The 13,380-nt window shown below is 34.3% G+C and overlaps 1 protein-coding gene across 3 annotated transcripts in view; it reads left to right on the forward strand.

The window, feature by feature from the left end:
- The window catches only part of XPO1 (exportin 1), a 43,013-nt gene that overhangs the window by 25,968 nt on the left and 3,665 nt on the right, over positions 1-13,380 (forward strand). For all 3 annotated transcript variants that reach the window (XM_079109677.1, XM_079109676.1, XM_079109678.1), the window contains 16 exons: positions 1,466-1,527; positions 1,715-1,759; positions 3,042-3,223; positions 3,827-3,875; positions 3,951-4,070; positions 5,350-5,478; positions 6,069-6,227; positions 7,142-7,339; positions 8,323-8,461; positions 8,650-8,831; positions 8,915-9,071; positions 9,154-9,317; positions 9,599-9,733; positions 10,281-10,464; positions 10,837-10,943; positions 12,924-13,118. In XM_079109677.1, coding sequence (XP_078965803.1) covers positions 1,466-1,527; positions 1,715-1,759; positions 3,042-3,223; positions 3,827-3,875; positions 3,951-4,070; positions 5,350-5,478; positions 6,069-6,227; positions 7,142-7,339; positions 8,323-8,461; positions 8,650-8,831; positions 8,915-9,071; positions 9,154-9,317; positions 9,599-9,733; positions 10,281-10,464; positions 10,837-10,943; positions 12,924-13,118 — 2,207 coding nt within the window. The remainder of the gene's footprint in view (positions 1-1,465; positions 1,528-1,714; positions 1,760-3,041; positions 3,224-3,826; positions 3,876-3,950; positions 4,071-5,349; positions 5,479-6,068; positions 6,228-7,141; positions 7,340-8,322; positions 8,462-8,649; positions 8,832-8,914; positions 9,072-9,153; positions 9,318-9,598; positions 9,734-10,280; positions 10,465-10,836; positions 10,944-12,923; positions 13,119-13,380) is intronic.

Below are 13,380 nucleotides of genomic sequence, written 5' to 3' on the forward strand. Positions count from 1 at the left end.
AATATTCAATTGTTCAATTGGGGATCCTGCCACAGATTCATTGGGCATATTACATTATGTATAACACTAAGTTTGTACACATTTCAAATAATCCCAGTTACTCAGAAGGCACCAGCAGGAGGATCACAAATTTAAAGCTAGCCTGTGAACCAGCCTTATTATTGCACTAAGCAATTTTAGTGAGACCTCATTATTTAAAAACAAAAAGTGCTGGGGATGTCACTCAGTGGTAAAGCACCCCTGGGTTTAAAAAAAAAATATATATATATATATATATATAATTATTTTTTTAAGTTTTAACATGTGACTTGTCTTGTGAAAAAAGGACCTATAGAGTTGTTTAGAAGATTGTTTAATATAAAAATTAAGACCAGAGGCAAGTTGTTTTAATTATTTAAAAAATATATTGTACTATTAAGAAAAGGAGTATTAGAAACAAAAGGTTTCTCCTGCTTGTTGTGGTGGGCTATCTCTGTAATCCCAACTTCTTGGGAGGCTGAGACAAGAGGATCACAAGTTTGAAGACTGCTTTGGAAATTTTTTGAGACCCTGACTGAAAAGTAACATTTTTAAAAGGACTGGGGGTTGTTGCTGAGTGTTAACAGCATTTTGGGTTTATTCCCTTGTACAGGGCCCTCAAAAAAAAAAAAAAAATTGAGCAAAGAAAAAAATTTTCTAATTTTTCCTACATTGTAGAATTAAAAAGTTAATAATGCATTTCTAGTATTGGCCTAATGTAATTAAACTTGGGAATGATAACATGTGATATTGACTTATAGATTATTAAAAAAAAAGTTTAACCTGTAAAAATTAGTTGACATAGTTTATTTAAGTGATCAATGCAAATTAATTAGTTCCTTGAGGCATTTTTTATTTAAAAACCACAGGTTGATATATTAAGTCCTTCTCTAAGAATTAGTGAGCAAGTTGGCTCTTATCTGTGATTCCTAGGGAAGAAGGATGGAAAGTTCTAGGCCAGCCTTAGGAACTTGGTGAAACCCTGTCTTAAAGTTTAAAAGGGATGTGGGGAGTCTATCTGGGTGGTAAGCATCCATAGGTTCATTCTCCAGCTTATGTTGGTGAAGATTGAATCCAAGGCATCTTTCCCATGATAATTTGGCAAAGACTTCACTGTACTACATCCTTAGCTCTAATTGGCATGCAAGGGGAGGGGGGCCCTGGGAATTTAATCCAGGGGCATTTATCACTGAGCTACATCTCTAGGCCCTCCCCCCGCCCCCCCTTTTTTTTTTTTTTTTTAATTTTGAGACAGGGGTTTAGTAAATTGCTGAGGCTGGCCTTGTGAACTTGCAAGTTGTCTGCCTCAGTTTCTCCAGTTGTTGGGATTCCAGTCTCTGTTTTTTTACTCTGGCCTCCTGGAGGTCCTGGAGGTCTATAAGCATGCTGTAAGTTTTTTTTTTTGTTTTTGTTTTAAAGATATACATTATGTTTATTTTTTTAATAGGAATAAAAAAATACGTTGTTGGCCTCATTATCAAGACGTCATCTGATCCAACTTGTGTAGAGGTAAGAGCTTTTTTGCAGATTATTTAAATATTTGTTCTTGACTAGAATTTACAGATGCACAAACATAAGGCATATAGTTATAGTAAAGCTGTAATCATTTGTCTCCCAGAACTTCTTATATTCATGTTCGTTTGCTATTCTATTTTCATTAGGCTTTTACTTAATCTGTTCTTTTTCTCCTCCTCAGAAGGAAAAGGTTTATATCGGGAAATTAAATATGATTCTTGTTCAGGTAGGTTTGAACATTTTTCATCAGAAAAGTAGAAGTTTACTACATAACTGTTGAAATGTTTAATTTGTGGTAGGAGTCACCAAATGTATTCCAATTATATTTCTCTGTGAATTATACTCTATTTGAGTCTCTGCAATTTTCCATATGACTGATGTGATTTTCTCAGTTGCTGGCAACTTCTTTTCCCTTTACGTATGGCATTATTCTTATATCCTTGCCTTGGTTTTTGACGTCTTAATTCTCCGTTAAGTCTTTTTCAAATTTGCTTTATTGTCTAAATGTAGAATTTTTATATTGACCTGTTTTCTGCAGTATTGTCTCAAGTATTTACCACTTAGCAGGTCATGTTAGAATATTTAGAAAATCCCTAGCTGAATTAGAAAAAATTGTATCCCATGCTTTTATAATTATGCAAAAAGAAATTCTAATGTTATCACTAAAAAGATGCAATCTAAAAAAATAAAAGTGCACTTTTAAAAAAAATCCTTAGCGGTTGGGGTTGTAGCTCAGTAGTAGAGCACTTGCCTAGCAGGTGTGAGGCACTGGATTCGATTTGCAGCACCACATAAAAAGATAAATGGATAAAATGAAGGTATTTTGTCTGTCTACAACTACAAATTTAAAAATAATCCCTAACTTACTACACACATTGTACAAACATAAATCTAATGCAGTTCAAGAGACTTTCTTAAATTTCCATCCCTGATTGCAATGCCTCCTTTCTTTCAAATTAGTAAATCTGAACCCTCCTATAATTCAGGTATTAAGAGACTAGGTTGTAGGTCAGAAGTAGAATGTTTGCTTAGAACACCCAAGACCCTGATGTTGTGTATCCCCAGTGTATTGTGAAGACAAGAATTTTAAAAATTCAAGGCTCACATTCTATCCAAGAGAAATCTTTTTCATTTTGGGGAATGAATCCAGGAACTCTATCTATTGAACTACACCCCATCATAGAACTCTGCCTTAACCTGTATGTCTTGGGGTATCGTAAGGTGACTTAACATATCTATTTCTTCAAGTATTGATATTCATGCACATTAGAGACACATGAGGCCATTAGTTAGAATACTGGAGTGTGGTCTTAGAGTGTTTAAGGCAAAGAGGACTTTATCTGTATTTTTCACCCAGCATGTGGTATAAGGAATGGCACATTTCCTGCCTTAGTAAAGGAAAAGTGGTTAATATTCAATCTCTGCTTTTTAATATACTTCATGTAATTTCTTTAAAGATTTTAGTTGCATTTGACAAGTGGGGTAAAATTTCACATTTCTTATTTTAGATACTGAAACAAGAATGGCCCAAGCATTGGCCTACTTTTATCAGTGACATTGTTGGAGCAAGTAGGACCAGTGAAAGTCTTTGTCAAAATAATATGGTGATTCTCAAACTCTTAAGTGAAGAAGTGTTTGATTTCTCTAGTGGACAGATAACACAAGTAAAAGCAAAGCATTTAAAAGACAGGCAAGTAATACTTTTGATTTAGCATTTTATAAGTAATTTTTCAAATTATTTCAAGCAGTTTTGGAGATAACTGTGATCTCTAAAGTGTTTTATTACATGAGGTAGTTTCATAATACAAATTTGAACTGGTCCTAAAGTGGGAATGTCGTATAACTGTTTCATGGTAAAGTATATGAAGTGTTATAGATGTCCTCCTTCAAGATTTGTTTTATGTGATAACTATTCAATCATAAATTCCAAGGAAATGATTTATGTCCACTGTCAACTGAATACTTAACTGCCCTGCTTCTGTAATTCTACTATACTTAACACTAGGAACACACCAAAATTGCCTTTAGGAGTAAACAACCTGTATTAAACTATAGGTATACCTTATTCCTTCCATTTAGTACTTAAAATTTGTTCTTAGTACTAAGAATGCAACAGATTTTACTTTCAGATATTGAAAGAGTGATTGGCTATATTTCAATGAAATTAACTGATATTTTACAAATGTTTTAAATCACTAATGTCTTCAATGACCACATTGCTGAAGATGTTTGAATGTTTTCATGGTGATTCTTCTTTCTTTATAATATGATTTCCCCCATCTTTTTTTTAAAGCATGTGCAATGAGTTCTCACAGATATTTCAGCTGTGTCAGTTTGTGATGGTAAGTGCTTTTAATTTCATTTTTAAATGAATTATTACAGGAAAATAATTATTTACAGAACTTGTTTTGTTATAGGAAAATTCTCAAAATGCTCCACTTGTTCACGCAACCTTGGAAACCTTGCTGAGATTTCTGAACTGGATTCCACTGGGATATATTTTTGAAACAAAGTTAATCAGCACATTAATTTATAAGGTACAATTAATGAATACATTTCAGTTAAATGTATGTCTACATAATTTTATACATGTCATTGTTTTATTTCTTTTAAAACCCTAACCATCAAACTAACTTGAAGTGAAGAAACCACTTAAGAAGTTGTGGGTAGTTGTGCACGTATGTAGTTCCATCACTTCAAGAGGCTGAAGCAGGAACATCACAAGTTTGAGGCCAGGCTCAGCAACTTAGTGAGACCCTGTCTTAAAATTGAAAAATAAAAGGTGGCTGGGGATTTGGCTCAGAGTTCAATTGGGAATACTGTCTCTGAGTTCGGTTGGGAGTGCTGCCAAGACAAAACAGCTTTAAGAAGAATTTCTGTGTACTTACTGCTAACAGTTGTTTGACATCAGTCTTAAAAGCCAATGATTCTGCCACTTACCCATGGAATTTTGTGAATTTAGTTAGACCATCTGTAACAGATTTTATTATGTTACTCTTTTAATTGATCATATAAGTCAGATAAATGGTATTACACTGAAATGCAAAAGTACATTTTATCTGAAATTTTTAAATGAGGTGTAATTCATTGTCATATTTATTCCTCAGTAGTTGCAGTCTTAACATTAGTGTATTATTGATAGATGTGATACTTGTATTTAATTTGACCTCAGAAAAGACTGTTGTACCTTGAACTTTGCAGTTTTGGGCCTATCCTTTTATTAGGCTTCTGTTGCTTGCTAAATGGTCTGCCATTTACACCTTCTTAGCAACAGACTATAAAATGTTCTTCTATACCTTTTGATAAATCACCTAGGTTTATGTTGTCCATCACCTAAAGTGCTAAGAATTCCAAAGTGCTGTGTCCTGTTTACACAGGAAACATGTCTGTAAGTGTTATATAACAAGTCCCGAAAAGTTTGTTAGGCAGCTTTGTTTTTCACATGTCTAAGGACACATCAAAAGAAAGCACATTGTTTTTTTTTTTTTTTTTTTTTTTTTTTTTTAAGTCACAGATAGACACAATACCTTTGTTTTATTTATTTTTATGTGGTGCTGAGGATCAAACCCAGTGACTCACACATGCCAGGCAAGCACTGTACCACTGAGCCACAACCCCACCCTGCACATGGTATTCTTAAGAATTTATTGTATATTGGGCAGATAATGAAATTTCTTTAAAATACATGCAAAATAAAACTTCTAATCCATTTGCCTGTTTTTGCTTATATTGTGTTCCTTACTGTTAGCGCCTCCCCATTGTTAACTTTGTGTGTTCGTGCTATTTAATTTTATGCTCCCCCTTCTTTTGAAATAGTTCCTGAATGTTCCAATGTTTAGAAATGTCTCTCTGAAGTGCCTCACTGAGATTGCTGGTGTGAGTGTAAGCCAGTATGAGGAACAATTTGTAACGCTATTTACACTGACGATGATGCAACTAAAACAGGTAATGTATCACTATTTGAAAATTCTAACAATTTTAATATCTTGGAAAATGTCTTATCAGAGTGTATATAGATCAGCTCTTATGTGACTTATCCCTAAATGGTAAGCCATTTATACTTTCTCAACAATAGAATACTAATTTACTAATCTTAGTAATGTTGACCATATTGTGAAAGCCTATGAAATTAAGTCCTTGGTTCTATTTAACAACAGGTGAAACGTGTGTATGCAAAATCAGCAGTAAAGTAGAAATTTGTGTACTGTGAAAAATCCTTGAAATAAAGGTTTTAGGAGTATCATGGTAATCTTTCTTGTAGACATCTGAGCAGACAATGGGAAACCTGGTTGGATTAATTATCTGAGATGTGGTCTGAGAAGTCAGTCATTAGCCACATTACTATTCATGTTTGTGATCTGAATGGATTATTTTTCTTTGAGAAAAATCAAAATCTAGGTCACAAAGAAATACAAGGAATAGCAAACCTAGGCTTTCACTGTTCTCATATTAGCCAATGAGTGTCAGAGTCTTAGAATTCTAATGTCATATTGATTTATAAATTGTGTATTGATGGTTCATTTTTCAACTTTCAGATGCTTCCTTTAAATACTAATATTCGGCTTGCATACTCAAATGGAAAAGATGATGAGCAGAACTTTATTCAAAATCTCAGTTTATTTCTTTGCACCTTTCTTAAGGAACATGGTCAACTTATAGAAAAAAGATTAAATCTCAGGGAAACACTCATGGAGGTAGGCTTTGTGGAACCTTGGTTCCTGAAGTTTACATAATAAAAACTTTTTTAAAAACGTGGTGTTCTACATAAAACTAGAACTAAAAATCAAAATGAGATATTTAAAGGTTATTCTATGTGATCGAAAGTCAAAAGTCCTTTTTATATAATTGAGGTGATTGATACAACATAAATTTTTCCTTTCTTAAAGTGTACCGTTTGGACTGAGTGGTTAGAGTAGAGTACTGACTGAGCATGTTCCAGACCCAGGTCACAATCCCCAGCGTTGCCCTCCCCCCAATTTTTTTTAAAGGTACAGTTCAGTGGCAGTTCAGTATATATTCAGAATGTTGTGCATCCGTCAATATTTAGTTCCAAAATATGCTCAGCTCCAAATGAGACCCTTTAATTATGAAACAGTCATTACTCCATGTTGTGGCAATTCTAAACTCTGTCTCGATGGTTTTACCTTATTCTGTTTATTTCATGTTATGTGTAATATGTGAACTTCGCTCGTGACTTCTTTCACTTAGCATCGTATTTTGAAGATTCCTCTGCTGTAAACTGTACCTTCATTCTTCACAATGGAATATTCCATTGTATGAGTATACTAAGTTTTATTTTATCTAGACACTTTTGATGGACATGGGACTTACTTTTACCTTTTGGTTATTGATTTCAAAGGCGTTTTTTAAAGGCTTGTAGAAAATATATATTGATAACTACTATTTAAGATATTTTAAAGCATTATAGGGCATGTATGAAGCAGCAGAGAGACCAGAGAAGTTACTCAATTTGATTCTTAATAAAATACCAGTTGTGCTTAAAATGAATTTTTAATTCCCATTTGAGTGGTAACTGAAAGGCAACTTTGGAGATAGGTTAGCCATATTTAAGAATTTATTGTTTTAATAGTGTTGGTATTATATGTAGGCCCTTCACTATATGTTGTTGGTATCTGAAGTGGAAGAAACTGAAATCTTTAAGATTTGTCTGGAGTACTGGAATCATTTGGCAGCTGAACTCTATAGAGAGAGTCCATTTTCTGCATCTGCTTCTCCGTTGCTATCTGGAAGTCAACATTTTGATGTTCCTCCCAGAAGGCAGCTGTATTTGCCCGTGTTATCAAAGGTAACATTAAAGTGGTTGATCGAGTGCTTTTTGTTTACTGTGATTTTGAAGACAAAATGGAAATACTTCGGCAAGTCTATTTAAATTAACGAACTAGCAACAAAAAGAATCTTGACTTTTTGATGAATGTTGAAAGCTAAAGTATTCAAGGAATTAAGCACTTGCAGTTCTAAGCCAGGCCTCATGGCGAAACCTTGTAATAGGTAGATAAAGACAGGAGGATACCAAATTTGCGGCCAGGGTTGGCAGTTTAGGACACCCTGTCTCGAGGTTTTTAAAAATTATTATTTTAAGTGGTGGTGATATAGCTCAGAAATTCTCCCTGAGGTTCAAGTCCAGGTAAAGGTGGGATGGAGGATGTGTTGCTCAAAAATGTGGTCCCTATCCCAGTAACATTAGCAGCACATGTGAATTTATTATGCCAATTCATTGGATACTACTATTCTAGTGAATCAGAGGGAGAGTATGAGAACAGAAAACAAATATAACAAAAAGTTAATTATTCTAAATTTTTGCCAGATAGAAATGGTTAGGACTGGTTGTGGCTCAGTGGTAGAGCACTTGCCTAGCATGTGCGGGGCACTGGGTTCTATGCTCAGCACCCCATATAAATAAATGAATAAAATAAAGGTCCATCAACAACTAAAATTTGTAAAATCATGGTAAAATAGGGTTTTAAACCATTGTTGGGGCTGTGGTTATAGTTCAGTGGTGGAGCACTGACTGGCCTAGCATGTGTGAGGCATTGGATTCAATCCTTAGCACCAGATAAAAATAAATAAAGGTATAAAATAATACATTAAAGTTATTAAGAAAACCATTGTCGTAGAGATGCATTTTAATTATTTTCTTCAGAATTTAGTATTGCATCATTTTTTTCTGGTACAGTAATTTAAGCCCATGCCTTAAGTTTTTCCATTTCTACATTTGAAGTTGATTTCAAATGTATAATAAATTTTTCATATTGGTTTATTGTTCAATAGGTCCGTTTATTGATGGTTAGTCGTATGGCTAAACCAGAGGAAGTATTGGTTGTAGAAAATGATCAGGGAGAAGTTGTGAGAGAATTTATGAAGGATACAGATTCCATAAATTTGTATAAGAATATGAGAGAAACATTAGGTAAGTTACTATCAGTTTCATCATTAGCTTTGTGTGAATATATTTTTGGGTAGAAAATAATACAGGAATAGTGCTACACTTTCTGAATCTTTCAGTAGATGTCTTTATTAATGTGCTGTTACTAATAAAATACCTTTGGTTTATGGGCTTTTCCTCTTCAAACATTTCAAACTTTTTCTTCTTTGTAGTTTATCTTACTCATCTGGATTATGTAGATACAGAAAGAATAATGACTGAGAAACTTCACAATCAAGTGAATGGTACAGAGTGGTCATGGAAAAATTTGAATACATTGTGTTGGGCAATAGGCTCCATTAGTGGAGCAATGCATGAAGAGGATGAAAAACGATTCCTTGTTACTGTTATAAAGGTATGTGGCAGATATGTATGAAGTAGAACCATTTGATGAGAATCTTTTGTTTTCATAGGTGACTGAATTTGTTTTATTTTTAGGATCTATTAGGATTATGTGAACAGAAAAGAGGCAAAGATAATAAAGCGATTATTGCATCAAATATCATGTACATAGTAGGTCAATATCCAAGGTTTTTGAGAGCTCACTGGAAATTTCTGAAGACTGTTGTCAACAAACTTTTCGAATTCATGCATGGTAAGTCTCTTCAGCTTTTAATATGTTTGGTTTTGGTTTTACTTTCGTTGAATAAAATAGATGAATGTTTTTGTCTTGTTAGAGACCCATGATGGAGTCCAGGACATGGCTTGTGACACTTTCATAAAAATAGCTCAAAAATGCCGCAGACATTTCGTTCAAGTTCAGGTTGGAGAAGTAATGCCATTTATTGATGAAATTTTGAACAACATTAATACTATAATTTGTGATCTTCAGCCTCAACAGGTAAATGTAATATGGAAAATGAGCTTGTTATTCTTAGAAAGTAAGCACTATATATTCATCACAATCTACTAATGGGTTTAGAAGAAGTGTCACTGTTGAATTCAATTCAAGTGTTTCTGTGGTTAAATTTTCATAGTGAGGCAGAAACAACCAGTAGATTATTAGGCTTTGGCCTACATAATATAATCTGCTTCAGTACATTTTGTAAATGGTTTGCATGTGGTTTTCCTTAGTGGGCTAAATAGGAGCGTGAAAATTAAAATGTTTGCTTTTTTAAATAGGTTCATACGTTTTATGAAGCTGTGGGATACATGATTGGTGCACAAACAGACCAAACAGTCCAAGAGCATTTGATAGAAAAATATATGCTGCTCCCTAATCAAGTGTGGGATAGTATAATCCAGCAAGCAACCAAAGTAAGTTTTTGTTTATTTTTCTGGAAGTTCAAGTGGAATTGAAGATGACTAATAATTAGCAATGATTTCAGTTATTTTGACATATTCCTCATCCAGGAGTAATTTCATTTGTGGTTTTGTACATTAAAAAGTTTGTAGGTTATCTTTATTCTGTTTTATCTCAAGATGAGGAGATTAAGTAATAAATACTTTGCGGGAGGACTAGGGATTGAATTTAGTGCCTTGTGGATGTAAAGAATGTGCTCTGCCAATTAGCTGCCACCCCTATCTCCCTATCCCCAGTAATGAAGACTTCTGGTTTTTGGGTAGTTGGTTTTCATCAATTAAAAATAACAAAAAGGGGGGCTGGGGATATGGCTCAGTTGGTAGAGTACTTGCCTTGCAAGCACAAGGCCCTGACTTCAATCCCCAGCACCTCCAAAAAATAAATAAAAACAAAAAGGGTTGTGCTTTTACTTGAGGGAAGTGTTGTAGGTTTGTGTGTGTGTGTGTTTTAAATCTTAGTAATTACAAAAACAATTCTCCCCCTCCCCTCACCCTCCTCTAGAATGTGGATATACTGAAAGATCCTGAAACAGTCAAGCAGCTTGGTAGCATATTAAAAACAAATGTGAGAGCCTGCAAAGCTGTTGGTCATCCTTTTGTAATTCAGCTTGGAAGAATTTATTTAGATATGCTTAATGTATACAAGTGCCTCAGTGAAAATATTTCTGCAGCTATCCAGGCTAATGGTAGGTAACTGAATTGTTATAGAATGAGAGAATGCTATGTAACAAATCGGTTCCCTTGGCGCTTTAAGTCGAGCTTCATTATTTCTGTCAGATTTCTATCAACCTCCCAAATTCTAGATGACCAAAGACCTTTTTTTAACAATTGTATGGGATTTGGGGTAAAGCTTATTAGTGTTTGTGCCTGCCCATTTAGTGTGCACAAGGCCAAGTGATCCCTAGTGTTCCCTTCCCCTATCCTCAATTATCAACCTTGTCTTAAAATAAATTCTGTACTTTTGGCTTTAAATTTTTATGGTAAACAGAAACTGGTGACATTACAACACAGCTAATTTGTTAATTGCAGGTTGGATTCTAATGGATCATGTTTTTCAGGTGAGATGGTTACAAAGCAACCACTAATTCGAAGTATGAGAACAGTAAAAAGGGAAACCTTAAAGTTAATATCTGGTTGGGTGAGCCGATCCAATGATCCACAGATGGTAAGTAAAACTTGTTTTACTTTTTTATTTTGATAGTGCATCCTCTGGAATACCCTGTCAATACTTCTGCAATTTCCTATTTTGAAGATAATTTAAATGTTCATATTTGTGATTATTTTAAAGCATTCTATTTATTGGGGGGTTTTATGTTAAATGCTATGCTGTCTCCCCCAAAATCTGTTCATCAGTAATGGAAAGTATGCAAGAGTGGCATGATATAAGAATGGATTATTATTTGGTTCCCATGGGTAAGGAAGATTTGATGGAAGCTAGGGTGCAGTTTTTGTGTTCCTTACGATGGAGCAATTTATAAAGCTACAGAACTGTGATTTGTTTGCTTTATAATTGAATATAAACATTGAAGATTTAATCTTCTATGATTTCCAGGAGCTGAAATAGCTTTCAGAAACTAAAAGCAGCTTGATATGCCTCAACTTGGAATTGTGTGAATTATTTTTAGCTATTATTGTTAGTTTTTGTACATTTGAGCCATGGGAAATTATAAAAGCATTCTACCTTATTACCATTATTATTTGGAATGAGGGTTTAATAAGTTGCTATATACTTTAATAGTTTTGAAATTTCATATTATTCTTGATGAGGATTAATTTTTCAGGAAACTTATTTGAAACAATTCTTTTAGAATTCTTAATGGCTAACAAAAAAATGAAATGTGTAATCAGAACTGTATTTAGTGCTGAGGATATTTAGTTCAGTTTTACAGAACATCCCTAGCACAGGGAAGACCTTGACCTTAGGTACTGTCACAATCAACAAAAAATTGCAAGTAGGATGAGTAGAAATAAATCGTGACGATGTTAATTTATAGTAGCTTGGGCAGATTTCAGGAGCACAATGAGAATGGTGTTATGTAATACTGTGAGTTGAATGCAGGGCCTGACATATCTTTGGCAGCCATTGCTTTACCACTGAACTTAAAAACCCTAGCCTTTTTTGTTTTTTATTTTGAGACAGGGTCCACTGGGTTGTCAGAAACTGCTGAGGCTGACTTTGAACTCAAGATCCTCCTGCCTCACCCTCCCATGCCACTGGGATTATAGGCGTGTGCATGTACCACTGCACCCAGTTTACTAATAGTCTAGTTAAATGAAACATGATTAATTTATTTTACGTACTATACATACAGAGGATGTATTTAAAAAAAAGAAAGAAAAGTTATATCATTCTGGCATGGTTCCAGGATTGTTGGTTTGTTTTTTGTTTGTTTTTCGAAAGTATTAAGGATTAAACCAAGGGGCACTGAGCCACATCATCCCTATCCCTGTTCCCCTACCCCACCCCACCCCAGACAGGATCTCAGTAAGTTGCTGAGGCTGACTGAACTTTTGATCCCCTGCCTCGGTCTCCTGAGGGGCTGGGATACAGGTGTGAGCCATCAGACCATCCAACTCCAGTTATTTTTCTGAGAATGTATGATTGTTATTTTTTGTTTGTTAAAATATTTTACTAATTTGCATGCGTTGAATTGAGTATGTTAGTTCAGTATGATTCTTGGATTTTAGATATTTAAGAAATGGATAAATTTGCCATTTCTATGGTTTTAATTTACTTATATTACGTATACATTTTTCCGAAAATCCTGGTTCAGTACCCTTAACATGAAGCTGATCACTAAATTTTTGTCATCACTTTCTTACATTATACAGTAGATTTGAACCATACTGTGTCTAAGAGCCTTCCCCAATTTCGATTGATTTTTCTGGTCTTTCCTGCTTAAAAACAAAGGGAATAGAGGTATGGCCTAGTGATAAGAGCATTTATGTAGCATGCCTAAGAGTTAGGGTTCAATAGCCCTGCCCCCCAGAACTGTTTACCAAAAAGAAGAGACTTTTTAATGTAGGAAAACTTAATAAAACACAGGATTTACATTTTCAGCAGATAATTGACCTAAATCTTAAAGAATTGTTTAAAATACTAACTAACTAGATTAAAACTTTTCCTCCCCCTCACCCCCAACAGGTAGCTGAAAATTTTGTTCCTCCTCTGTTGGATGCAGTTCTCATTGATTATCAGAGAAATGTCCCAGCTGCTAGAGAACCAGAAGTGCTTAGTACCATGGCCATTATTGTCAACAAGTTAGGGGGACATATAACAGCTGAAATACCTCAAATATTTGATGCTGTTTTTGAATGCACATTGAATATGATAAATAAGGTATGTGATTTATGTTTTACTTATGTAATTGGAAATACTGGAGTCTTCCTCATTTCTTGAACATGTAAGTGGTATCTCCAAATATAACATCACTTTTTTTTTTTTTTTTTAAACTAGAACTTTATTAACCGTTGTATCAGACTTTTTATTCCCAGGCTTCTTCAGCTTAATTAGCTGCAAAGAATAAATTGCATATAAATAGAAACTGACAAGAGCTGCAATGTCCAAGGGGTTTGGGCTTTAAAAATATTAGACATCTAGA

Source organism: Sciurus vulgaris, assembly GCF_902686455.1.
Source record: "Sciurus vulgaris genome assembly, chromosome: 14".
NCBI classification, from domain to species: Eukaryota; Metazoa; Chordata; class Mammalia; order Rodentia; family Sciuridae; genus Sciurus; species Sciurus vulgaris.